The 26,036-nt window shown below is 35.0% G+C and overlaps 3 protein-coding genes across 6 annotated transcripts; 1 reads left to right on the top strand and 2 right to left on the bottom strand.

Annotated features, from left to right (window-relative positions):
• Positions 1-136: 136 nt before the first annotated feature.
• LOC121253172 (cinnamoyl-CoA reductase-like SNL6) lies at positions 137-2,920 on the bottom strand. The gene is given in 6 exon segments (XM_041153116.1): positions 137-683; positions 764-917; positions 1,012-1,206; positions 2,096-2,277; positions 2,535-2,735; positions 2,738-2,920. Coding segments are annotated over 6 exon segments (1,098 nt in total). The 5' UTR covers positions 2,799-2,920; the 3' UTR covers positions 137-378.
• A 2,069-nt stretch (positions 2,921-4,989) lies between these two features.
• Positions 4,990-14,374, bottom strand: LOC121252124 (serine/threonine-protein kinase BLUS1). 3 transcript variants are annotated; one of them, XM_041151606.1, is made up of 22 exons: positions 14,134-14,374; positions 13,129-13,167; positions 12,262-12,904; positions 11,535-11,789; positions 10,999-11,123; positions 10,813-10,857; positions 10,621-10,702; positions 10,436-10,504; positions 10,189-10,359; positions 10,024-10,089; positions 9,185-9,253; positions 8,927-9,067; positions 8,716-8,789; positions 8,014-8,220; positions 7,534-7,625; positions 7,341-7,417; positions 6,454-6,579; positions 6,324-6,366; positions 6,186-6,232; positions 5,581-5,642; positions 5,444-5,495; positions 4,990-5,352 (listed from the first exon to the last, which is right to left on the bottom strand). In XM_041151606.1, exons 3-22 carry the CDS (start codon positions 12,427-12,429, stop codon positions 5,287-5,289), a joined length of 2,037 nt encoding a protein of 678 aa, XP_041007540.1. In that variant the 5' UTR covers positions 12,430-12,904; positions 13,129-13,167; positions 14,134-14,374; the 3' UTR covers positions 4,990-5,286. The 3 variants fall into 3 exon arrangements, with proteins under 3 accessions (XP_041007540.1, XP_041007539.1, XP_041007541.1); XM_041151605.1 differs by lacking the exon at positions 13,129-13,167; XM_041151607.1 differs by lacking the exon at positions 13,129-13,167 and having other exon boundaries at positions 8,930-9,067.
• A 4,171-nt stretch (positions 14,375-18,545) lies between these two features.
• LOC121253162 (probable phospholipid-transporting ATPase 8) lies at positions 18,546-25,648 on the top strand. Of its 2 annotated transcripts, XM_041153104.1 has the most exons (11): positions 18,547-19,628; positions 19,796-21,150; positions 22,062-22,172; positions 22,264-22,540; positions 22,658-22,746; positions 22,831-22,939; positions 23,022-23,252; positions 23,344-23,469; positions 23,868-23,966; positions 24,412-24,603; positions 24,777-25,648. In XM_041153104.1, the coding sequence occupies exons 1-11, from the start codon at positions 19,236-19,238 to the stop codon at positions 25,368-25,370; spliced, it is 3,576 nt and encodes a 1,191-aa protein (XP_041009038.1). In that variant the 5' UTR covers positions 18,547-19,235; the 3' UTR covers positions 25,371-25,648. The 2 variants fall into 2 exon arrangements, with proteins under 2 accessions (XP_041009039.1, XP_041009038.1); XM_041153105.1 differs by lacking the exon at positions 23,868-23,966 and having other exon boundaries at positions 18,546-19,628.
• Positions 25,649-26,036: the final 388 nt, after the last annotated feature.

The following is a 26,036-nucleotide window of genomic DNA, read 5'->3' as shown; positions in this document are numbered from 1 at the left end:
ATTTGCGTACAATGCAAGGCACCATTCTCGGTCCCTCCTTTTTGTAAAGATACCCGAACGGGTACATAAATCAGGACCTGAATTCATGTACAGCCGGATATCCAGATCTGAGATCTGCATGCGGTGAACAGCCCTATTTGTCATCTCAAAGCATCTGAACTTTCTTTTGATCTTTCTGAGATTTCATAAGATGGACTTTTTAAGCATCTCTTATGACCAATTCTAGAAAGAATTGCAATGGAATAACGATCTAGAGCTACTGTGAATGTGGAGAAAACACCATGTTGAAACTTCGATTCATCATCTCCCAAAACGTGCTGCCTAACATATGTATAGAAAATGGGAGAGAGCGACATAAAAAGGACGTAATCTTATCTCTTAACACTCTCTGTCACAACATCTGTGTGTTTCTGTAATTAGACTAGAAAGCTTCTTATTCGACAACCGGAACCGAGGCCGAACATCATGCCCAGCAGCAGATACATTCCCACAAATCTTGTTTATTGGCATCCTTATTTCTCGTGATAACTTTTCTGCTTTCTGCCTATCAACGACATCATCGAAGCAAAGGTATCTGCCTCCTGCGTTCTTGTCCATTGCCTCAAAAACACATACTTGTGCCTCTGCCAAGCTGTTTACATCTACAGTTGCTAGCAAGCCATTGGCGTACATTTCTTGTGCTCCTGCATTTTCATTGACTCGTTTACAACACTTCAAAGAATCAAATCTTTTAATTCCATTGGACGAGAGATGATGACAATACCTTTAAGATAAGCAATTGTTGCCGTTGGATTTCTACAAGAAAACTCGGGACCAGTAATGAGTCCCGGGCATATGGTGGCCAGTTTTAGCCCTGTCTCCTTGGCAATTCTCCATGCCACCCTCTCTGCCCTCAGCTTGCCCAATGCTTGCCACAACTGCCATGTTTTCAGAAAGTCAAAATCAAGAACAAGTTACTAGATCTGGGTTGAACAAACATCCGTTAAAACGTGATTTTGTTGAAGATAATACCTTTTTCTCTAAGCAGAATGATTCATCACTCCAGCAATCATGGTTTATTACAGGGGGGAGATCATGTTGTCTGTCGCCCCGCCAAATGCAAGCCAAGAGCGAGGATGTAAGCACACACTTTCTTACCGATGGTGTTCTTGCGCATGCTCTCATCACATTTTCACAGGCCCTCGCCTCTATCTCCGGCATGTATTTCTATATATCAAAACAAGGGTTACAACCTATAGGATCTCGAAGAGTTAGAAAATGTGCTGGTTAATCGGGTTAATATTTCTTACTTAGTAAATATTAAAATCTTCATTATCTTTATCGAATAGACACATGTCAACTACTAATAGGTGTTCACATAGCATTTGTGCTGACCTGCCGTCAGCTTCATTAGTGCTGCTAATGGTAGGATAACAAAACAACTAAAATGATCAAAATCAAAAGCACAGAACAAAGAAGTTAAAAAATTAAAATATAAGAATAAATTTGACAAAAGTCACACTCGAAAGGCTACTTTAATCTTCAACCCAATATATTATCATTAGACTCAGTCATAGGATTACTGCTAGATTATGTTGTGTCTTATTAACATGGTATGTTTGAACTTGGTTGTCGCCTCAGAGTGTTTACTGAGTTATGCCAATGTTTCACCAAACTTCGAACAAAAGTTAATGGAAGTTCTATCTTAATGTTACTGCAAACTCCCGATTTGTGCTTAATGAATAATCAGACGGGTGAGCAGAGGCTGCTCTCGACCTCTGTCGGGTGGCCTTCAATTGATAGGGATTGCTACAAGTTGAAGATATTAAGGTCGACTTTTCTTGCCCCAATTTGCTAGGGAAAAATGGCATGAACATTCTGAGGAAAGAGAAACCAGTGGTTTCAAATGCCCCGTTAATTTTGGTTAATGTGACCGTCCAACAGGGCTGCTGGAAATTTATGTCAAGTGGGCACCACTTTGATTCTACATTTACCATCTGCATTCATGTATGCTTTCATGCAAGGGGCCCCAGAAATTCTAATCTAATGTTTGTGAAAGAAAGAAATGTTTAGCAGATAGAACAAGAAAATTGATGTGATTTAGTAGAAGGCTTACTGTATAGCCAGAAAGGCCAGCTGGATCTATGAATGCAGAGGTGTGATATACGCCACGACAGCCATGGAATGCTTCTGACAAGCTTTCAATCTCGGTTAACTTCACCATAACTGCAGATATATTGTTGTTACATGCCCTCATCTCTCCTGAGTTCTCCATCTCCCTCAATCTCTCTATATCTTCTGCATTTTCACAAGACAAGATTGTACATGTAATTTAATCTGGGAAAAAGACAGCGAGCCCGAGACTAATTGCTCTTCTGCTCGCACGATAACATGAACTAGAACAAAGAGGAAGCAAATTCCAACCTTTGACTTGCCATCAAATCTTGGAAAAATCAAGCAGTTCTCAAAAGAAACTCTAATTTTTTTTTGTTCCTTCACCTGCACTTTCTTTTATATATGTATGTAGCAGTGAAAATAATTAATGAGAAAATTACCCTGGTTTTCGACGATGATCCGGACAGAGTAGCCACGAGCCAAGAGCTTCTTTACAATGGCCAGTCCTAAATAAGAGACACCACTGGTGACACAAACCAACTTGTCTGCATCATCGGTGTCGACCAAGCCCATGGAAGGAACACGAACTCCTTTGAACTGTTCATCCTCGCCTTTCCTTCTTTGCAGGCCAGCACAAGCACCAACATCCGCTGGATTTCCTCCAACTCCACCCTCACGCTCTCTTCTGACCCCAAAATCCCCATATCCTGCGATCAGAATATGCTCCAAATGAGGTAATGAACTAGCTAGCTAGGAAGGAGTAGAGCCGAGAGAGGGTACAACGATGAGACACAGAAACCAACAAAAAAGTCATGCAAAAGACGTTAGCCTTTTCTGTCCGTCATTCTGCTCATGAAGGTTCAAGATTGATGGAATTGGCTCGGCTTAGCTGCTCAGTCTGTGTTACAACTTACAAATGTCCTGCCGTGTCCATTGGATTTGACTCGAAAATGAAAGGTAATGAATTGATTGGCATGTTTGGAGCTTCTTTATTAATTACCCAAAAAAAGGCATATTTGGGGACCAATACAGCAGTGGTTGGTTTATTCTGTGGCTTGGGCAAGCCCCAGCGTCAGAAGATATTTAATTTTTTGGGGTTCATTACAGCTGCAATATGATAGGTTGGTTGGAGCTTCTTTACTATCGAATATGAAAGATAATGAACTGTTTGACATGTTGGAACTTCTTTATAATTTACCCCAAAAAAGGTACATATTTTGGAGCCCAATACAGCAGTACTGGTTGGTTTTTTCTGTGGCTTGGGCAAGTGACAACAATGCATTATGATAAGAGTTTTATTACAAATTAGCAACGGTTTATGTCATACACTATAATTATAGTTTTTTTATAGAGTGAAAATATTTTTTATAAAGTGTAGGATGATGATTAATGACTAATAAGAATAATTTTTCTTATAATAACTCGTTCTTTACAGCTGCTTTAGGTTGACTCTGTCCCTTTTAGATAGCCGCAGTAGTAGGTTGGTGTATCAATCAGTGTATCAAAAAATTAAGAATATTTATTAGAATATGCTAATAAATATTTGAGATTAAAAGGAATTGGTTGATGGAGGATTGGTACCTTTGTTTCTTTCACATGTGGTCGTGGGAATGATCAAATGCAGTCGATCTTGCCTTTCAAGCCAATAAGCTTTTCGATGGAAGTTCTATTGGACGGTGGAGATTGGTGCCATGATTGTATTTCTACATCTCACGAGGAAGCTCTCTTGACTCTTTGTTGGGGTCAAAAAGCATTGTGGACTAATGAAGTGTAATAACAAGTGCAAAATGACAAATATTAAATAGATATGTAATATTAATGAAAGCAGAGTAAGTTAGCGGCTCGGCTAGAAACAAGGGCTCAGTCGGTAAGTAAAAGGGAATTTGAAGCCGTCACGCGTTGAAAACTTGAACGACCAATTGCGCACGAGAAAGCTATCTACTCCTAAATTATTTTTTTAGTAGTTGAGATAATTTACGTTATCGTCCGGGAACGTAATAATTAAAGAAGATATATTTAAGTAATAATATATATATTCATAAATATGTAAGCGTTATATAATTATTTTAAAAAATAAAATTTATTATTAAAAAATTAATTTTTTTTATATAAATTTTATATTTATTTATTTTAAAGTGATTATACGAATGCTTACTTACTCATAATTATAATTATTTTTTTTATTGTTTTAAAATTTATTTTTAACAAAAATAATTAAATAATTATTTTTTAATAATAGATTCTTATCTTTTAAAATAAGATTCTGCTTAGCTTTATTCTAACCAAAAACTAAACCCCACGTGGGTCCTCTTTTTTGTCGTTTTCAAATCATAGCATTATTTTTTTAAAAGAAGTGAACATGGCGATCAATCAAAAGCACAAATAGAAGCCCCCGCACCAGAAACCCACAAATAACTAACCAAATGGGTCCAAATCTGCCTCTCTCCTCTCCATTCAAGTCACCTCCTAGAGAAGAAACAGTAAAGGAATTAAAATATATATATATATATATAAAATTATTTTACATACAATCATCATTTACTTTTGCAAACTCATATAATTATACTTCAAAAAAATTAAAATTACAATCATATCATTTTTAAAATGTTATTTTTTTTCCTTTTATCCTCATTTATTAATGAAACTGCACACACAATCTCCCACTCAAGATTGCAAATAAAATTTCTCATTAAAAAATAATATTAACAATATGAAATTGGGTCTCCCAGAGAAAACATAGAAAAAAGAAATCTCCTCCTTGAATCGACTCATAAATTTACGAGGTTGTTTGTTAGTGTTGAAAATCTTTCTTCACCTTCAAAATCTACATGGAGTGGCCCAGACCATGACTGTTGGAATGGGAGAGAGAGAGAGAGAGAGAGAGAGAGAGAGAGCGCCAAAATGAAATATAATTACATTATACAGTCAAATAAATTACATGTTACACAGTTGGGACTCGAGGAATATGATATCAAAACTGCGTATCTGGCTTAACACACCTTCACACATGGATTATGATACACTAAAATACAAAAGAAAAAAGAAGCCCTATACCTCAGAAGTATATCATAGAGACCCTCACTAGGCACTAAAGAAATAATCAGATGTTTCGCATCATGCTTTATCACCAACTTCTGCAGAAATAACACCCTTTTTTCAGTAACAAGGTGCGTGCTGGCAATATGCAAAACATCATTGTGATTCATCCTCTTTTCTAAACTTTTCTCTGTTGACCAAAGCATTCAATTGCTTTTCTAACTGCACACACAAATGCAAGACAGGATTGATCAGTGACAAGAATGCCTCCGGAGGCAAAGCAAACTTTGATCCAACTTGCAAAAGTACACACCTGGGCATTTTTCATCTTATGTCTCTGCAATTCCTCAACAAGACTCTCAACACTGGCATTGAAGATGAAATTCAGTTAGTTATGAGATTAGATGGTGAAAATGTACACTCCAAAGTCATTTGAGATTCATCTGGTACCTTCGTTGCAGATGGTTCACCTGAAACTGAAGCTCTTTCTCCCTGGAGGTAGCAGGAGGCATCTGCACATTTCTCAATTTTGAGATCATTTTAGATCATTGTCTAAAATATTGGACTACATTCTCTCATTATACATAAACAGACGAATAAATCCTCCCTCATAGTAAGTCAAATAGCCCTCATTGGTAAATAATATGGAAGCTATTGTAGAAAATAACAAAAGGCAGTGAAACCATTTTGTGTCAGAAATTGTATGTGTGCATAACTGAATATATCCTTGTCATTCCCCATTCTTGAATCATTAGGTACACAAACCCACAAATTTAACATCCCATTAAAAGAATCATCACTATGAGGGTGCCTGCTGGCCATATCTTAACCCAAGTTCTCATAATATCTAATTTCCACTAAATAGTTTCATTAGTTTTTCTTGATAGTTTCATAAGGTTAAAAGACAAGTTCCACTCTATATGACATGGGTGGTTGCCACCTGTGACAGTAAAATTTATTTTAAAAAGAAAATCAGATTACTGCTTGAAGAAGGTTAATCAGACTTTTAGAGCCTTCGGCAAATCATTTTAAAATGTTCCATCCAAACGGAATACCTGCAACAGGTCACTTGGGACAGCTTCAGCTGACTCTGCTTGCTTGCCTGTATCAAGCAAAAGGGGGTCAAATCCAACAAAATCCTAGCATGTATTATTTAGCAAAAAATATGTGAATGATCAATAAGAGAGACATACCAGAGGTTTGTTCCACATACTTAATCAATTTAATGAGTTCTTCCTGTCAATATTTGAAAAGAAAAAATGGAATTATTTTGGGACAGAATCTCTCTACAATGTAGGGTTGTATATATAAATGTAAACATACCCTTTGCATGGCATTCTGCCGCAGAATACATTGCAAAGACGGGAGAATTGAGGCAGATGTAAGGCTAGGGCTTGTTGGATTGGCTGAACATCCAGAAATTGGGCTAAATATGCAGCTTGTAGGACCCTGTATGCAGATAAGAATGGCAATGGTTAAACAGCTAAGTTCCATGCCTATTTTTTCACAAATTCAAGCATCATAACAATGCACACAAAATAAATCAGAATTATATATCATACCCGAAGCTCAAAAGGAAAAAAATAATTGAGGAATATTCACAACAATTGATTTAAGACCTCCAAGGATGCTAAGCGAGAAAGAGATGGTGAAAAAATTAAAGAAAAAAAGGTGTTGCATAGGAAGCGTGCTTCACAAATGTTTTGAGTTTACATTGGGATGGGCATGTCAGTTATACCCAACATATACAACAAGCTTGGGACTTGACACGCGCAAATAAAAGGTGACACCATATCCTGATGCCAAACTTCTGTATATCAGGCGATAGTGACGATATCATCCACGGGATGAAGGTGCATTCAGTAGCAGTTCCACTGAAGTCATAGAATGTGATGCCCTACGCCATATAGAAGCAAGTGTCCAATATATAAATGGATGACACTGTCTTGCTATAATAGGGAATAGGTTACAACACAAATTCAAAAGACTTTTTTATATGCTAATTTCACTCATATTGCTTCCATAGATGTACAGGCTAGGAAACACATATGAAGACTCCTCAAGGGTGAAAAGAAAAAAAAGGAAAACACAAGCTGGTTATCATTATTGAGCTACGAGTTTCTGAAGGTAGTTTTTATCTGAATTACTTTAGAAAAGTTATAAAGTTGTGCCTTCCAGATTGTAGCATAGCCTATGAATAATGCATATACCTTGGGGCTGAGGTCAGCCGAAGTGACTTTAAAGCGCCCTTTACGTTGAAAAACCCCACCTTCTGATGAATCCTCAACTACATAAGCAGATGCATAATACCAGATTATATTTTTATGTAGTATTAAAAACGTGATATCATCTTTGATTGAATATGTTACCAAGTCAAAAGCAAGAAAATCCCAATAGATATACCTGATGAAATGTTATTGGCATCTTTCTTCTGACGATACAACAATGAACCACTATAGTTACGGTCGGCTTGAAATTTTGGCTGTAGATAATCCCTTTACAGTTTCAAGACAAATTATTATAGCTTACTAAAAGAAAAGCTTTATACTTGCATACATTCCGATGACTGGAAAAAAAATGTATGGCATAATCTACAAAGACAACTTCTTTTTGGATAGATTACAAGATGACATAATGTTGTACACCAAAACAGCAACCACCGTTTTAATGAGAAGACAATGCTGATAAAAGTGAGAATCATTTTTTTTTTATAAGTAAGAATTTTATTAAACCACGTAATTAGGGATAACCCAAGTACACATGAAATATACAAGTAGGAATCATATTACGATGACATCTCAAACTAAAATCCAATCAAATCAAATCAAAACTTAGGTAATACAAAAACATCTACAAAGTTAAAATTAATAAGATGTGGCTCACCTATCCCCATCACCAAGAAATCTTTTAGGAGATAGAGCGTTCTCTTGCAGTAGCGAACCACTCAAAAATTTTTTATGCTCAGGAATGACATGCCGTGGTAAAAGAAAACTCTGTTCTGAACGCTCACTCTCGCTTCTTCCATTTCTTTGATCCACAGCTATTGGACTACTCACAATCTCATCATCCTCACAAACATCAAAACAACCCCTGCATTAAAAGAAATGGTTGCTTAAATAAAGTACGAATTGTACAGACAAAACTCAGACTGCTATATTTATTATTATCTGATTTCGTGCACAAGATGTAAAAGGATGTCAAAAAAGTGTAGCAAACAATAGCTGGGAACACCCAAAAAAAAAAAAACATTTTTGTTAAGATAAGATAAGTTGTATCAATAGTCAATAAAAAGAAACAAAGGTATTGTTGAAGTACATGGAGAATATACATCACATACACCCAAGTGTAGAAATAAAAGAGATCAAGAAAATCCTGGAATCCACAGCTAGAGATGCATAGGTGGACTGCTATCCTGGAAACATAAAAAAGCATTGCATGCTATATACAATTTGGTAGCATAAAATAGCACTTAGCTTTCGACAGAATACGATTAAGATGTTTTTGAATATGTGGGATCTTGAGAAGATTATGTATTATAGAGTTATTACTCAAATAGAAAATGAGGGCCAAAAAGAAGAGTCATACTTAAGTGCTTGAAGAGGTTTTATTGGAAATGAATGGAGTGAACCCTCCAAATCATGAAGATCATTGAAATCATCCTAAAACAAACAGAAGGCACATGTCAAACATATGTACGAGTGACTTAAACTTCACAGATTCAAGGGATTTTCAGAACATAAATGCAATTAAAGTGAAAAATAAAAACAGGAGTAGCTTTTAGCAATAGAAGTGATACCTCATGATTAGGTGGAGCATTTTCCTTGCTGACCCTTTCCTGGGACTGTCTCTCAGCTGGGAACACGACATCATCATGCCTGTCTTTTTGCTTCTTAGTAACATCCTGATCTTCGGCATTTGGCATGCCATCATCCTGAATCTGGATACAATACAGTACTAAAATAAGACAAGACATAGACCCCAGCATACTTTTCACCAAAGATCCGAAGGTATAATGAAATGAATTGATACAAAACCAGCATCTGACACTACTTACAAGGGCAGCCTGAGTTTTTAAATCCTCAAGGTTGAAATTCCAGGCACTTATGCCTCGAATGTACTCTTGCTGCAAGTAATGAGAAATTTCATTCAGATTCGTTGAAATTGCAAAAACCAATAAGCTTCTCTATTTAAAAGAGCCTTCTTTATGCTTGGGTATGACGATGAGGTAGTGAAAAGAGATTAAACCAAGTACAAAATTTCTAGGAAACGTACAACACCATTTAGTAAATCTAGGTTTGACCCAGTGTTGTCAAAGGAAAAAAACAACTCAAGATACTCACCCAAGTGAAGAAACCAATTCCGAAATATAGCAAGAATATGTAATATGAACTCATACAATTGTCTACAGTACTTATATTTTAACAAAATAGAAGTTCCGAGATTTTAACAAGAAGAAATGAGCTTTTAGAATTTAAAAAAAAAAAACATTTAGTATTTGGATTTTGTAAAAAAAGTGCAGGTTGCTTCTCGTTACGTGAGATATCCTCAAGCTCATTGGCCTGAATTATTTTCACAGAGGTCCTCTCTTGACCTCACAAAGTGAGCAAGCTGAGAGAGAGAGAGTAATTGGAAAAGCAATGTATCTATAGTATTAAAAATTCTACCATGACATTGTGAGAAACTCGGATGTTCTCTCCCTGGTATGATTTGAACCCCTCACTTATTGGGGTCAGGAAATACCACTTGGTCCAAATAAGACACTCTCTTTAGAGACGTGAATTACATACTTGTACAACATCAGAAAGCCTCAACTAATTGGAAAGAGAAGGAAACATGTAGGAGTATTATGCAATATCATTTTGTTTAGAACAAATGACTTTGAAGAATTGTCACCTGAGATAACTGCTCCTTATCCCCATAGAGAGCTTTGTTCTGCACAAGAAGATCGGCCTCTTTTGCCTGAAACAGAAAAGCCAATCCAGAGGAATTACATCAAAAGTGATTCCACAACTGAAACAGAGTTTTACAAACTAGAAAGAGAGTGGTTAGGAAAGATACCTTCAGCATCCTAAACCGAACACCCAAAGGAGCAAGGCCATCAAGAATGGTATGAGTCAGATATTCGTTAGGGCGTGCTTGTTTAAAAAAATGATGCTTTAATAGCTTTTCTGAAGCTGGACGTTTTTTTGGATCCTTCACTAAGCAAGTGGCTACCATCTCTTTGAAGGACTGGAAAAATAAAACCCTTCAGTAACAATATTCAAGTATGCTAGGTCTCAGAAAGTCTCAAGTAAACAACACAAACCTTTGAAAATCTCTTGTCTCTTTCATAGTCCAAACCTGGAGGTGCATTTTGTAATGTCATCAGCAAAACCTACAATAAAAAAATTGAAAGGATAAAAGATTAAATTGTGAACTTATCTAGCAAACACAGACAAGATAAATCCAGTATACAACAGAATTTTCAGTCAGAAGAACTCAGGAATTTACTTTCATTGGTGGGTACTTGGAAAATGGGGCATGGCCATGAGCAAGCTCAAGTGCTGTTATTCCAAATGACCATATATCCGCTCTGAATACAAATATTGGGAATGAATAGAATTGAGCAACCAGGGGGAAAAAGAAGAAAGAAAGAAAGAAAGAGGAAAGAAAAAACATATATCAGATAAGCAAATTACTGACTTGAAGTCATAACCATGCAATTGCTGCATTACTTCAGGAGCCATCCTGACCAAGGAAAAACAAAACAAAATGAGTTCCAAGTCATAGTATAAAATTAAACGGAGACTTTGGTGGGGTGTCAAGAAGTTGTAAATCAAGGAAGGCCCGAGAGCAGTGAAATTCAAAATTAAAAAAAAAAAAATGTACCAGCATGGAGTCCCAACAAAAGTATTTCTGGAACGTTGCCTATCTCCAGTATCAAACATGCCTGCTGACACACCAAAATCAGCTAACTTGACTGCACCATTAGAATCAATTAAGATATTCCCAGCCTGCAAACCAGAGTTGAGGACACCAATAAGAAAACAAGTCTCAATCCATGTGAAAGAGGAAAGAAAAAATTCATTTAAAAAAAATGGATGTAAAATGTGACATATGAAGCAAACCACATTCTAGCAGTCTTTCTACATATGGCATCTTGGAGATTTAACATAATAGCATAGAAGTATAGTTTCTCTCTTCTCAAAAGCAAAAGACAAGTCTCCCCAGCATCATATGATAACTACCATCAAGAAGTCTAGGTTAAAGAAAACTATTTTCATATCCTTTTTTTTTTTTTTTTTGTTATAAAAAATGGCAACTACAGTTGACTACTAAACAAGAACCTACTAAATGGTGCCGTCCTGCAGAAATAAGGCACATATTTTGGGAGAAGAATAATATAAGCAGGTGCCATACGTTACCTTCACATCTCTGTGGATGTAACCATGGGCATGAAGATAAACAAGAGCTTTCAGAACCTCCCGTAATAAAGTAGCAATAACAGGTTCCTCAAAACCTTCAGGATAACCAGACTTCATTATATGAAGGCAGGAGCCACCAGACATGTATGGCATCACAACCCAAAGGCTGTGGCCAGAAGTGAAAGAGCAATGCGCCCGTAACACATTTGGATGGTCAATCAAGCTCATTGTATGTACCTCTCGTCGGATGCCATCCTGAAAGATTTAAAAACACAAGGAAAACATATCTTAATATGACATTTATTTTTTAGAAGTATATCTTAATATGACATTTGCAGAATGTCACATAATTATTGATTAGCAAACGCAATTGAAAGTCTTATGATAAACATCAGTACATCATGCATGGCTTTAAAAGTGATGTTTAAATAAGTTCCATGAAATTTATCTTAACTATAAATAGAAAGAGTTCCATGAATAATTTTTCTACTTGGAATAGATACATCACATAGGCCTTTCAAATATAAACAACTGAATTCAACAATTTTTAAGTCAATTTTCTAAGACTTTTATTTTTAGTAAATAGTCAATTCTCTAAGAAAATGATTCCAAAAATCACATTGCAATTATTACAAGTGAAAATCAAATCTAAATGTGTACCAATTATGAAATATCAACTCAATAAAAAGAAAATATATGTTTTTATTGTACATAAATAGGCACATACCAGGTCATTATTGCACTTTTCTAGATCAAGAACTTTGATTGCAACGATCTCATTAAGTGGAACGCAGAGAGCCCTGTACACAGAGGCGCTGACTCCTTCACCAACTTCTTCATATAATTTATAATCCTTTGCATTGACGGGGAATCTTTTCTCTGATACATACTCCATGGCTTCTTCTTACATAACACCATTAACACCCACTTTACTCCTTGATGTACCAGAGAGCACGAATAAAATGTATTCTGAGGAAGTAAGGGTGAGCTTGATGTTGGGTTTCTTCCAGTTTAGCAGCATTTTCCCTTTATTCAATACAAAATAGTAAATATATCCTGTGACTTCATCAGGAAAATTTCTAACAAGATCTCCTAAAGTCAGAAGGGCCAGTACTTTTAACAACCCTTGAGCAACACTAGCTGATAACAGCATATACAAAACTTGTTAGCTCAAATAAGAAATAAGGCAAAGACAACACAGTGCACACGATTTAATGAGTCCTCAATCTCATCTCAAGCACCCCCAGCAGAACGACAAGCTAATACCGTTCTGTCATGAACTACCAACCACGCTCCCAACACCAACTCAAATTTTGTGTATGATTTGCAGAAAGGATATGAAGAACTAATGTTGCTTGAGGAAAGTACTCCTACAAAATTATAAAGGCGGTCATTAGAGTGGTATTGACAGCTGAAGCAAAAAAAATAAAAAACTACCCATTTTACAAGTTTAAAAGAATGATTTTCTGCATAATTCTGAAATTAATAAATACGGAACAGTAGAAGGAACTAATGAATGTTCATAGTGTTGTAGTTCAAACAAGAATTGTACATACACCAGAAGCGATTTCAATAATTTGCAAATAAACTTTACTTTTGTTGTATTTTTATTTTAAGATCCTATATCTCATTCCTGGAGCACCAGAGACAACAAAATTATAATAGATTCATCAACCAATTAAATGGCTAAGTAACTTGCTCTAACCAATCCACTTCCCCATCAGGTGGCTTAAATCACAACAATCTGCCTTCCATGCATTTCAAAGGGATACTGACAATTTTTTATCAGAATACTGACATAACAAATACTTATAAAAAATACTGACATAACAAATGCATTTTGGAATAGCAGCCAAAATGGTTTCAGGAAGAATAAATAACGAAGGAAAAGTAATTCGCGGAAGATACCTTTTACACAAACAATCTTCATCAAACTTTCATAATAGAAAAATTACTAAATTCTGAGTTGCACTGGCAGAACGATAATCAAAGTATACTGCCAAAAGAGCCACATCACCAACAACTTCTACAATCATTGGCTTACTCTAAGGAAAAATTATTTACTTTAAGCTGATTCTAAAGCAAAATACTCCACACTAATAACAAAATCCAAGCGCACACTGATTTCTTTCAAAAATAGAGAAGCAAAACCAGTACCTAAAGTAGCCCCCTTTTTTATAAGCCAAAATTCAGGCTTCCAGTGCAGTGCTTTCAGAAAGGAGTCACAAAAACTAGCACTTTACACTCCGATTCGAAGAATAATCGCAAAATAAACCAATAGCAACGACCAAAAAATCCAACTTCGAGCCCATCCCAAACCATCAACTTAAAATTGCAATTACTCAATTTCCAATTACACCTAATCCAATCGAACCAGTTCGTTTCAAAAAACGAAATTGTTTCCAGAAATGAAAGAATAAATTTTTCATGCTCAACGAATCAACATAACATGAATTGCGATTAGTAGTGTTATATTTCAATAAAACTTTACTTTCACCTATAAAAAAGATCTTTCGAAAAAAGATGTCCCAATTGACGAAATTAAAAATAGAAAAATAAATAAAAGCCGGATATACAATGGGCCAGAGAACGGACGGACCTAGGGTTTCAGTATCAAGTGCATCGTACAACAGCTGAATCTAACGGGTATAGAAGGATGGAAATCCAACAGCCCTGACAAAACAAGGTCGACTCAGCAGTAGTTCGACCTGAACTGTGATCTTGATGATAATGACGAAGACGATGAAAGTTCAGACGTCTTTCCTCTCTCTCGTATGTTGTGTCCCTGCGTCCACCTGTATCCAACTGCTCCAGTCTTAGGTCCGGGGATCGAATCTCTCGCCGTTTTTTTCAAATCGCAATAATATAAGAAAATTAAAAATAAATAATTTTTTTTAAGCCATAAGAAAAATACAAATTAAAATAATAAATATCTAAAATTTGGGACATCTATATAAGTTACGGCATTTGTATCTGCATATCAAATGCAAGCGATATTTGCCTAAATGACTGCATTAAATTATACATCTTTATAATTTTACATAGTTATAAATAATATTTTAATATTTTTAGATATATACTATTCACTCTACACACATTATTTTATTAATTTTTTTCTCTCCTCTCACTTTCTCTCTCACAACCATTTCCTCTTCTCCCTCCTCCAATAATACAAGAGAACTTTCACCTTCACCTTCACCTTTATTTCATTATTATAATATATTATATTTTTTTTTATCATTTTATTATATTTGTATTATTAATATCAAATGTAAGTAGTAAGTGTTAATTGCAAAATATATAAAAATAATAATTTTAAGAAAAAAATAAATATTCTAAAAAATACATAATTCAATGTGAAAATTTTTCTTGATATGCAAAATCAATATAAAAAAAAAAATGTAATTTTGCATATGCATATAGAAAAATCAATGCAATGGCTCTAATACTATGAGAAGTGATATTTGCAGTCGTGGATAGTGTAAGCGTCGCGTAATTCTTTTAAAAAAAATAAAATATTCCGGACCCACGTAAAAAAAAAAACTATTTTTTTAATAATTGATTATATTTTTTTAAAAAAAAATATATATGGCACTTGTGCATTCCATAACTATATATAATATGTCTAATACTATTACCAATTTATTAAAAAAAAATATATGGCACTTGCGTACTCCATAACTATATATAATATGTCTAATACTATTACCAATTTACCAATGCATAATAATGTTATTCGGGTGTTTTTTTTTTTATGATTTATGATACATAAATATATATATATATATATATATATTTTGAAACAGGAAATCATAATTGATATTAATCACAAAGTTGGCATTTAGCCATTACAATAGTTTTGATACAATCAGTAACACGGTCAGTATCGATTAATTCATGCTCCTAAATCACAGCTTTCCTTGTCAATTGGTGAGCTATACCATTTAGTTTCCTCTTCACATGCTGAATTTTCCAAGTAGCATTGGTCAGTAAGTTTTGTATATCTTAAACAAAATAGTGAAACTTCCCTGCATTAGGCTCATTCAATAGAATTGTTTTAGGCCCAGTTTGGAACTTGGATTAAATTAAAATTAACTCAGTTTAATCTAAATTTAAGTTGAGTCTAACATTTAAACACCCAACTTTCAAATCACTAAACTCGTCTCAACTCAAAATCTTTTTTACACGTGAGATCTACGATCTTTTTCAATTCAATACATTTTCACACGTGAGATCCACAACCTTTTTCAACTTCATATAAATACATCTAAATTCATCTTAACATTTAAACACATCTAAACTCATATTAAGTGGATCTTATAAAACTCACTTTACTATGTCAACTCATTACTATTCATAAATAACTCAGCTCATCTCAATTTAATACAATTAACCACTTAACTTTGAATCACCTAATCCAATCCAAGATCTTTACAAAAACACAACACCAGTAACTAGGCACCTAGCTTCTGCAATTGCTGGATCAAACACAATAGGACATGTGTTGCAATCAAGCTTGCAAGAACAGAACCATCTTCTTAATATTTTATCTAATGTACATTGAAGATATTATGAATAAGCCACTGAAAAAAAATGGAGTTAGTGTAAATCTATATAATACTAATTTAAAAGTCAAAATAAATACTGACGATATTTTTACGAGATTTGTATGAATATTAAAAAATTTCATGCATTTATGCATATGAAAGACACAAGAATTAATACTATTTTACCTTTTAAGTTTCTTCAGTGTAAGATTCCGTGTACAGAAAATGTTTCAATCAGGATTAAGGATCAAACGTTATAGGAATTAAAACAAATTAAAAGTGTTCTTTAAATATGGCAGAACAAAATTAATTCCTCAACTTTAAGCCCAGTCTGCTAAGAGGTTTCAAAACAAAAGCCCACAAAGGGCTAACTCCAATCTGGACCCACTACTAGTCGCACATCTCGTCGTTTGTTCAGTGTAGATGATGGGCCAACGACCATTCTCAAATGAGAAATATTAGAGATATAAAGTGATTATATAAAATAAGAGCTGCATTAAAAAGTATCACCAAAAAATGTCTCGACAAGTGTATTTTATATTTTTATTTATTTTTTAATCATCATAAATATTTAAAAAATAAATAAATAATTTATAATATCATCAATTTTTTTTAATCACTAAGTAAATACATATATATATATATCAGAAGAAATGTTCGGAAACCATTATGGACATTCCAAGCATTTCTCATTAAATAAATCTATAAAATAATGTGATTTATTTTATTTTATTTTTTGAGAATGTAGATTTATTTTTTTATAATGAATTTGCATCAAATTTATGGCACAGACTTCGATGGTGGTCCCACCACAAGAAGGACGCATTGAGCTTTAACTCTAATTTGTCCGCCACGGATTATATGGATCTACTGTCGTATATTGGCACATCATGTTATTGACAATGAAAAAAAAAAATTCCTAACTATATTATATCATCACTGTGAGATTGATTATCAGTCTTTTATTTATGTTTTAAAACAAAAATATTTATATAAAATATAATATAATATATATATATATATATATCTATAGCATAATTCTTCATAGAATATCGAGATGCACTCAATGATCAAGCGATTCCCTACTTTCATGCCATAATTTTGAATGATGGTGAACGAAGATTTTTGTAATAAAAAATTCCAAGTGTCATTTTTTTGTCTATTTATAAATAAATTAACGGATACAAGACACAGATTCAGTAAGATAGAAGTATCATACAGTCTTCTCATAACCAACACACATTACAACACAAAAGTAAAAAAATAAAAAGTGTGATCGGAGCCAAAAAAAATTAACTCCCATCCAATTCTCACAATGAGAGACCGCTTGAAGATAATTTTTAAATAGTTTGATGAACAAACTATTAACCTGCAGCTAGAAGCCACAGTACAAAGAGGTGTGCTGCAACGTGTTGGTCTGGACTGGCTAGAAGGAACCGTTACATCCATTTCCACTTGATTTTCGGTTAGGGAAAACATGAATATAGTGCAACAACAAAAAACTGAGACAAATCGCCGACGAGGGGCCAAGGGTCATTTAAATAGAATATAAGTTAATTTCTAATAAGAAATATTACAATCATAATTATGAAAATATTAAATGATGTCTTCCTAACTTTTGTTTTTTAATGAAAAAAATCATAAATAATTCTAAAATTTGTCCCTAGATTTTAAATAATAAAATTCATAGATTTCAAATTCACAAAAAATACTTCATTTTATTTTTATAAAAAATTTTATGATTTGGAGTAAAGTAAAATGTTCATAGTTTTCATTTTATTTAATAGATTTTTCCATTCAATTTTATTAATAATTTCTCATCTATGACCGAGAAAAATGATGGTTATAACAAAACACCTGAAAGAGATATATATAAGTTCAAAAATCAAATTCAGGCATCAAAATTACTAAGATATCCGATTATAGAACAACCAAACAAAGAAAGAACAGGATAAATCAAAACTAGAAGTTATAAAAACCAACCCTAGACAAAACAACTAAAACCTGCAAGAAAAAAAAAAACACAAGCAGCCTGGAATAAGAGATCCAAAAACCAAAACTACTGGTATTACGAAATCTGCAAATAAGACATTAATTTTATCTATGCAGAGAAAGGCTTCTAAGACTACTAGGTACCAAATAATCACCATGCTCGTGTACTAAACGAAACTCCGTATAAACAGTAAAATAACTGCTCGGAAAATGTGAACAATAATTTAATTGTCACTGCATAGGTTTGTCCCAATTAATTTTTAGAAGTAACTTTATTCTTTACTTGGCTGTCGGAGTGAATAAAACATCATGGAAAAGAAGGGAAAACAAAAGTAGGCATGCAAAACAAACTTCATTTGTCTTGGCACAATAAGCCACGTGTAAGGCAAAGATCGTGACATGTTGCCGTACAGACAAGCGTCAAGCTTCCCTTGAAGGCTGGACTTCACGAGAAACTCTTTCAGACTCCAGCGCAGTAATCCACCCGCCTCATACAAAGCGCCCTTTTTTGGCCTTTACGTTCTCTCTCTTTCTCTACAATTAAACTATAAACCCCACAAGGAAGAGATCTCTGCAACTTCAAATGAAAGCAAGGAACAGAACACTAAGAGGCAGAGGCATAGAACAATGAGGTTTCCCAAATAATAAGTTTGTTTTGTCGGTGATTTGCATTGAGCGTAATGTTACACTTGGTTCAAACATTTTGTGTGTTTAGCCATAGCTTGAAAACAGAGCATTCAGAGCTCATGAGGCTATCAGGTCCTCATTATTAGATTGAAAGCCTTCGTGACTTTGGCTATAGCTCATAAAAAGCATTCAGAGCTCGTGAAGTTATCAAATCGGCATTTTTAGATTGAAAGCATTCATGACCCAAACTCTCAATGGGAATGGTGAAAATTAGTCTCTCTCTCTCCATCTCTCTTTTTCTTAAAAAGAAAAATTGTTCCGTTTTTTAAATTATTTTGCATTAGGAGGGTGTGAATTGCAAATAATGGGTTTGAGTTTATATAAGTAGTTGTAAGCTAAAGATTTGTTTGGTGATTGTTCTGGAAAGTGAAAAGAAATATGAGTTGTGGGCTGAGGCGTGTTTGGTGATTTATTTGGTTTCCCTGGGAAAAAGAAAAGAAAAAAAAAAAGACCCGCTTGTTGTTGAGGTTTGAAAATGCCAGAAGGGCGGAGGAGAGGGATACTTTTTAGCAAACTCTATTCATTTGCTTGTTTTCTATCAAAGTTCGAAGACAAACATGCCCAAATTGGGCGGAGAGGGTACTCGAGGGTTGTGTACTGCAATGATCCGGGCAATCCAGGGGCTGTTCAGTTGAAATACAGAGGAAATTTTGTTTCAACTACCAAGTATACGGCGGTTAATTTTATTCCAAAGTCTTTATTTGAGCAGTTTAGGAGGGTTGCAAATATATACTTTCTAGTTGTGGCCTGCGTTTCATTTACTCCGTTGGCACCTTATTCAGCTCCTAGTGTTCTTGTACCATTGTTAGTGGTGATTGGAGCTACTATGGCCAAGGAGGGTGTGGAAGATTGGAGACGAAAAAAGCAGGTAATATTTTAATGCCCTTTCTAATTCGTTTTGTTATCATGATTGTCAATCTTCTAAATCTTGGTTTTGATAGAATTTAAAATACGAGAGAGATAGGATGAAACTCTTGATAACCAACTTTCTTTCTTAATTATGTGGTTTCTAGCTGAGTGTTGACATGGTTTTAGGATATTGAGGCAAACAATCGAAAAGTCAGAGTGTATAGAGATTATTCATTCCATGAAACCAAATGGAAGAAACTTCGAGTTGGTGATCTCGTAAAGGTGTGCAAAGATGAATACTTTCCTGCTGATATTATTCTGCTCTCGTCAAGCTATGAGGATGGTATTTGTTATGTTGAGACCATGAATCTTGACGGAGAGACTAATTTAAAATTGAAGCATGCGTTGGAGGTGACATCCCATCTTCGTGATGAAAAATCCTTCAGACAATTTAGGGCCGTGATCAAGTGTGAGGACCCTAATGAAAATTTATTTTCATTTGTTGGAGCTTCGTCCTATGATGGCAAAGAATACCCCCTTTCCATAAAACAGTTGCTTTTAAGAGATTCTAAGCTTAAAAACACTGAATATATCTACGGAGTGGTTGTTTTTACGGGACACGATACAAAAGTGATGCAGAATGCTACAGATCCTCCTTCCAAGAGAAGTAAAATTGAGAAGAAAATGGACAAGATAATCTACATACTTTTCAGCACTCTGATAGTGATAGCTTCTGTTGGCTCAGTGTTTTTTGGAATTGAAACCAAAAAAGATATTAGCGGTGGAAAGCACAGAAGGTGGTATCTTCGTCCAGATGATTCAACTGTGTTTTATGACCCCAAAAGACCATTACTTGCCGCATTTCTTCATTTCTTCACAGCCCTAATGTTGTATGGATACCTGATACCAATATCTTTATATGTATCCATTGAGATCGTGAAGGTTTTACAGAGTATTTTCATTAACCAAGATCAGGATATGTATGATGAAGAAACAAATAGGGCAGCACATGCCCGCACATCAAATTTGAATGAGGAACTTGGTCAGGTATATACAATACTTTCTGACAAGACGGGTACTTTGACATGTAATTCCATGGAGTTTATGAAATGTTCAATAGCCGGCACTGATTATGGCCGTGGTACGACAGAAGTGGAGAGGGCACTGATGAGGAGGAGGGGTGTACTGTCTGAACCAGGAGATGCATCAAATGATGTACAAAGCCATGATGGCAATGCCATGGACTTCAGAAGGTTGATTAGGGGATTCAATTTCAGAGATGAACGCATTATGAATGGCCAATGGGTTAATCAACCTCATCCTGATATCATTCAGAAATTCTTTCGGGTCTTAGCAATCTGTCATACAGCTATTCCTGTGGTCGATAAAGAGTCAGGAGAAATTTTCTATGAAGCTGAGTCACCGGATGAAGCAGCTTTTATAATAGCTGCAAGGGAGGTTGGCTTTGATTTTGATGGAAGGACACAAACAAGCATATCATTGCATGAGTTAGATTATGAAACTGGCAAAAAGGTTGACAGGTGAGCTCCTCACGTAACATTTTATGGTACATATCATAAATTCATTCAAGTGTAGTGTCCGCTTCCTATGCGGCCAGTTGTCTATATGAAGTAAGATGTCCATTTGTCATATTTGAGGGACCATGTTTTCTATTTTCATATATAATTGTTCATCTTATGCTTTTGAAAAGAAAATCCTGCTTGCATATTTAACATAATAATATAATCTTTCTCACTTTCATAAACAGCCAATTGCAGCAAACAACTTTCTCATGATGTCTGGAAGTGTAATATGCCTAATATGACTTTGAGTTTTTCTTTTGTTCTAAAAAATCTTTTCTCTCTGCTCTTAACAATTTTTGTAGCCAATGACCCAATGTCATCTATCAGAAACAAAGCCTTAAAACTGGTAGCAAATTACCATTTCTCATTTATCTGTCCAGAATATAGGGCTTCTCGAAGGTCTTGAAATCACAAAGCAGACTTCAAGATGATACATTGAGGGATGCATCTTTTACTTTGATGAGGCCTTCTTGTATAATGAACTGGGGAAGGAGGGAAGAAAAAAGAGTTTAATATCAGAGAAATCTGTAGAGAAGTTCTGTAATATTACTTTACACTTACATGAAAATTGATTGTTTTTTAGGGCATTCCTTTTATCTTTTTCCTTTCTTCTTTTTTTTTTTTAGTGCAAAACACTAGGATTCTTTGTTGTGGCAATCAAATCCGTGGCAGATGTAACTAGATTCAATTTTATGAGAGAGGCTAAACGGCTACGTTTGGGTGAGGCATGTTATTGTATATTTTCTTTAATTCATCATCTCCATCTTCTTTTTCTTTTTCCAGTCTTCCATTATTTATTTTTTATTTCTTACAGTTTCATTTATGGCGTTTTGGTTACACTTGGCATGACCTGTTTTTCTATATCCCAGAGTATATGAGCTTCTCCAAGTCTTAGAATTTAGTAGTGCTCGCAAAAGAATGTCTGTAGTTGTAAGGAATGTGGAAAATCAGTTATTGCTCCTTTGCAAGGGGGCGGACAGGTTAGACAACTGATGCATACACTACTTGTTACGTGAATGAATTTACAAGTTGAGTCAATTGATATGATATTGTTATCTGCATATACTATAGTGTAATGTTTGAAAGGCTTTCACAAGACGGGCGGCTTTTTGAGTCTCAGACCAGGGATCACATAAAAAAATATGCTGAAGATGGACTACGGACCATGGTAATTGCATACTGTGAGCTTGGTGAAGAAGAGTATAAATCATGGGAAGAGGAGTTCCGAATGGCCAAAACATCTGTTACTGTAGACCATGATGTATTGGTAGATGAAGCTGCTGATAAGATTGAAAGGAATTTGATTCTTCTTGGTGCAACAGCTGTCGAAGATAAACTACAAAAGGGCGTAAGTATTAAATATTTGTTCTATTAATTGAGCCAAATCACTCATTCTATTTTTTAAAACATTTCAGTTCATTATTTTATGATCCGTTTTGATCTAATAGCACTCTCTGGTGTTCAGGTCCCTGCATGTATCAAGAAGCTTTCCGGAGCTGGAATTAAGATATGGGTATTAACTGGTGATAAAATGGAAACAGCAGTTAACATTGGGTACTGTAAAAGATTCAGTGCAGAATAATTATTTTGTGATATGTGAATATTTATGTAAATTTATAAATACTTTAATTGTTCCAGGTATGCTTGTAGTTTACTTAGACAAGATATGAAACAAATCATAATCACTCTTGATTCGCCGGATATTGATGCCTTGGAAAAACAAGGGGATAGAGAGGCCATTGCAAAGGTACAGGATTTTGAAGTAAACAACATTGATTTTTTTAGTGGTCAAATGCTCAGAAAACTTTCTGAAACATTGACTGTTACAGGCTTCGCTTGAAAGCATAAGGAAGCAAATTAGAGAAGGGATATCTCAGATAAACTCAGCAAAACAAAGTTCTAATTCAGCTAAAGAAAGTACTATTTTGTTTGGCCTGATAATAGATGGCAAGTCCTTGGATTTTTCTCTAGAAAAGAATGTGGTGAAGTCATTTTTTGAACTTGCAATTAATTGTTCTTCTGTTATATGCTGCCGCTCTTCACCCAAGCAGAAAGCTCGTGTAAGTTTTCTGATCATGCCAGTTTAAAGTTTCCTTGTAGTTTATGTTTTTCACGACAGGATAGTCTGATAGTAATATAGGAGATTTGCAGGTAACCAGATTGGTAAAAGAGGGAACAAGTAAGACAACACTGTCTATAGGTGATGGGGCAAATGATGTTGGCATGCTTCAAGAGGCTGATATTGGAGTTGGCATCAGTGGAGTTGAAGGGATGCAGGTCATTATATCTTTTTTGTCTTATCTCTCTTCCCACCCATGCCTTTTTCTTTTCATCATTTTGCTCATGTATGTCTTGGAGTTTTACACGCGTAGTGCCCTTTTTAAGTGACTAATGAATTATATCTGATCTGCAGCAGGTGAAAATTAAAATCGAATTATATTAATGTATAAATCCATTAGAAATTAAGTATTTGAAAAGAATTCCTGACTTGCAACACTGTTTGTTCTTATTATTTGCTTCACTGATGATTAAACTCACAGCCATATCATTTGTCAGTTGTAAAATATGTATATTCCATTGCTATTGATTTATGTTCTGCACTACTTTATTCTAGGTTTTCACTTTGAATAAGAGAAAAGACCCAACTTCTGATTCCAAATGTCTCTTAACTGCAGGCTGTGATGGCTAGTGATTACTCAATAGCTCAATTCCGTTTTCTAGAACGTTTGTTGCTGGTACATGGCCATTGGTGTTACAGGCGAATAGCAATGATGGTAAAACTGTGCTTCCATCTATTGCACTTAAATCTTGAAAAAGAAGGAAAAAACTATACTGTCAAGAAGTTGAGGAAGAAAAATCATTCCCATTATCTTTGGACTCGAATGTTTCCTTCGTAAATTTTCTAATTGTCAAGAAATTGAGGAAGTAAAATCATTTCCATTATCTTTGGGCTCGATGCTCCTTGTAAAATTTTCTTGGTGGAAATAAACATGCATCGGAACTGAAAAGTTTGCTTCTTCTCCTTTCCCCTTTCTAGTCCCTTCTCATGGTGTGATTGGGGGATTCTAAGCTGCATATTATTAATTTTATGCTCTTCAGTTTCCTTGTTACGGAAATGATTGCTTACCAATATATTGCTGTAGGTGAAGATACAACAAGTAATCAACAAAAACATATCTTTGGTTGACATGCACTACTGTATTCTTTTTGTTGGTGCAGATATGCTACTTCTTTTACAAGAATATAACATTTGGGTTTACTCTATTTTGGTTCGAGGCCCTTGCTTCTTTCTCTGGTCAGCCTGCATACAATGATTGGTATATGTCATTTTACAATGTCTTCTTCACCTCGCTTCCTGTAATTGCGCTTGGTGTTTTCGACCAGGATGTTTCTGCACGATTTTGCCTCGAGGTATAAAATTATTATCCTTGTCTGAGCTTATAGAATAAAATGATTAACAGAAAACCAGGAATAAATGAATATAGACTCCTTGGCAATCAACCTGCTTGTTTTCCACATTTTCGTTGAAGTTTTATATAGAAGCCTAAATAAACATGTAATTTTCATGCTTCTTTCGATTACAGTACCCCATCTTATATTCGGAGGGAGTAGAAAACATCCTCTTCAGTTGGCCCCGCATCCTTGGTTGGATGTTTAATGGATTTATAAGCTCCATAATTATCTTCTTCTCTACAACCAAGTTAATGACTAACCAGGCCTTTCGAAGAGATGGGCAAGTAGGGGACTATGAAATCCTTGGTGTCACGATGTATACTTGTGTGGTGTGGGCTGTAAATTGCCAAATGGCACTCTCCATCAACTACTTCACTTGGATCCAGCACCTCTTCATCTGGGGCAGCATCACCTTCTGGTACATATTCTTAATCATTTATGGTTCTCTCCCATCAACCATATCAACAACATCATATCAGGTCTTTGTGGAAGCCTGTGCCCCAAGCGTTCTCTATTGGCTGGTCACCCCATTTGTAGTTATTTGCACTCTGCTACCTTATTTTTGCTATAGGGCTTTCCAAACACGATTTAAACCAATGCTCCATGACATAATACAAATAAAACGGCTGGAAGACTCCGAGAGTCTAAACACTCCTACATTACATAGGCAACTCAAGGACAGACTACTACATCTCAGGGAGAGATTGATGCATAGGGAATTATGAAACACAAAAACATCTCTTAGCTTATGTGAACTGGGTGTCTATATATGTCGAGGTTGGTGTTTGAATCATCATTTGGGGAATGATCATGTAGGCATAGGCAAGACCTGTGTAACTTACCTCGATCCTATACGTAGATTAGCAAGACATTGATTTATTCATTTTCCAGGAATGCCAGATCTTTTATGTTTCTGTTTTTTCCCAGCATCCCATATGTGTAAATATTTTTTATCCGAGCAACTCCTGTTCTGAGTTAAGATCACCAACCGGTTGCTTCTCAATTACAATAGCAAAAATGTTTTTGCATACAATATATGATGAATGGGGATCCTAACATAAAATGCCATGGAGCAAGAATGTCGGATTCTTATTTGGAATGAGAGCTTTCACATAAGTTTTACAGAATCCAGATCAAACTTTTACATGAATGAGAGAGCGTATAAACAGAAGCTGAGGTTGTCGGTGCAAGTGACAGATCTTGAGAACTACTCATGATCAAATTTCATGGAATTTGTAGAATACATTGGCCTGTATTCATCTTCTATCCACGTCAAAGCTAAGGCTTCGTTTACTTTCATAAAATTTTTCATCTTATCTCATTTAATCATTATAATTTTTTTTTAAATTTTTACACAAAATAAAATAAACAATTCAACTATTTCAAATTTT

Source organism: Juglans microcarpa x Juglans regia, chromosome 2S (assembly GCF_004785595.1).
Source record: "Juglans microcarpa x Juglans regia isolate MS1-56 chromosome 2S, Jm3101_v1.0, whole genome shotgun sequence".
In the NCBI taxonomy this organism is placed as follows: domain Eukaryota; kingdom Viridiplantae; phylum Streptophyta; class Magnoliopsida; order Fagales; family Juglandaceae; genus Juglans; species Juglans microcarpa x Juglans regia.
This window is presented reverse-complemented; position numbering and strand designations above follow the sequence as displayed.

What these genes read in the sequence shown, in the direction of transcription:
- LOC121252124 (XM_041151606.1), bottom strand. Translation starts at nt 12,429, where the DNA reads ATGGAGTATGTATCAGAGAAAAGATTCCCCGTCAATGCAAAGGATTAT. An exon ending in CCAAGTACCCACCAATGAAA is followed by an intron (nt 10,505 to 10,620) that starts GTAAATTCCTGA and finishes TTTTTATTGTAG; the next exon opens with GTTTTGCTGATGACATTACA. An exon ending in ATGCTCCACCTAATCATGAG is followed by an intron (nt 8,790 to 8,926) that starts GTATCACTTCTA and finishes TGTTTGTTTTAG; the next exon opens with GATGATTTCAATGATCTTCA.
- LOC121253162 (XM_041153104.1), top strand. Translation starts at nt 19,236, where the DNA reads ATGCCAGAAGGGCGGAGGAGAGGGATACTTTTTAGCAAACTCTATTCA. An exon ending in ACTGGCAAAAAGGTTGACAG is followed by an intron (nt 21,151 to 22,061) that starts GTGAGCTCCTCA and finishes TCTATATCCCAG; the next exon opens with AGTATATGAGCTTCTCCAAG. An exon ending in AAGATAAACTACAAAAGGGC is followed by an intron (nt 22,541 to 22,657) that starts GTAAGTATTAAA and finishes TCTGGTGTTCAG; the next exon opens with GTCCCTGCATGTATCAAGAA.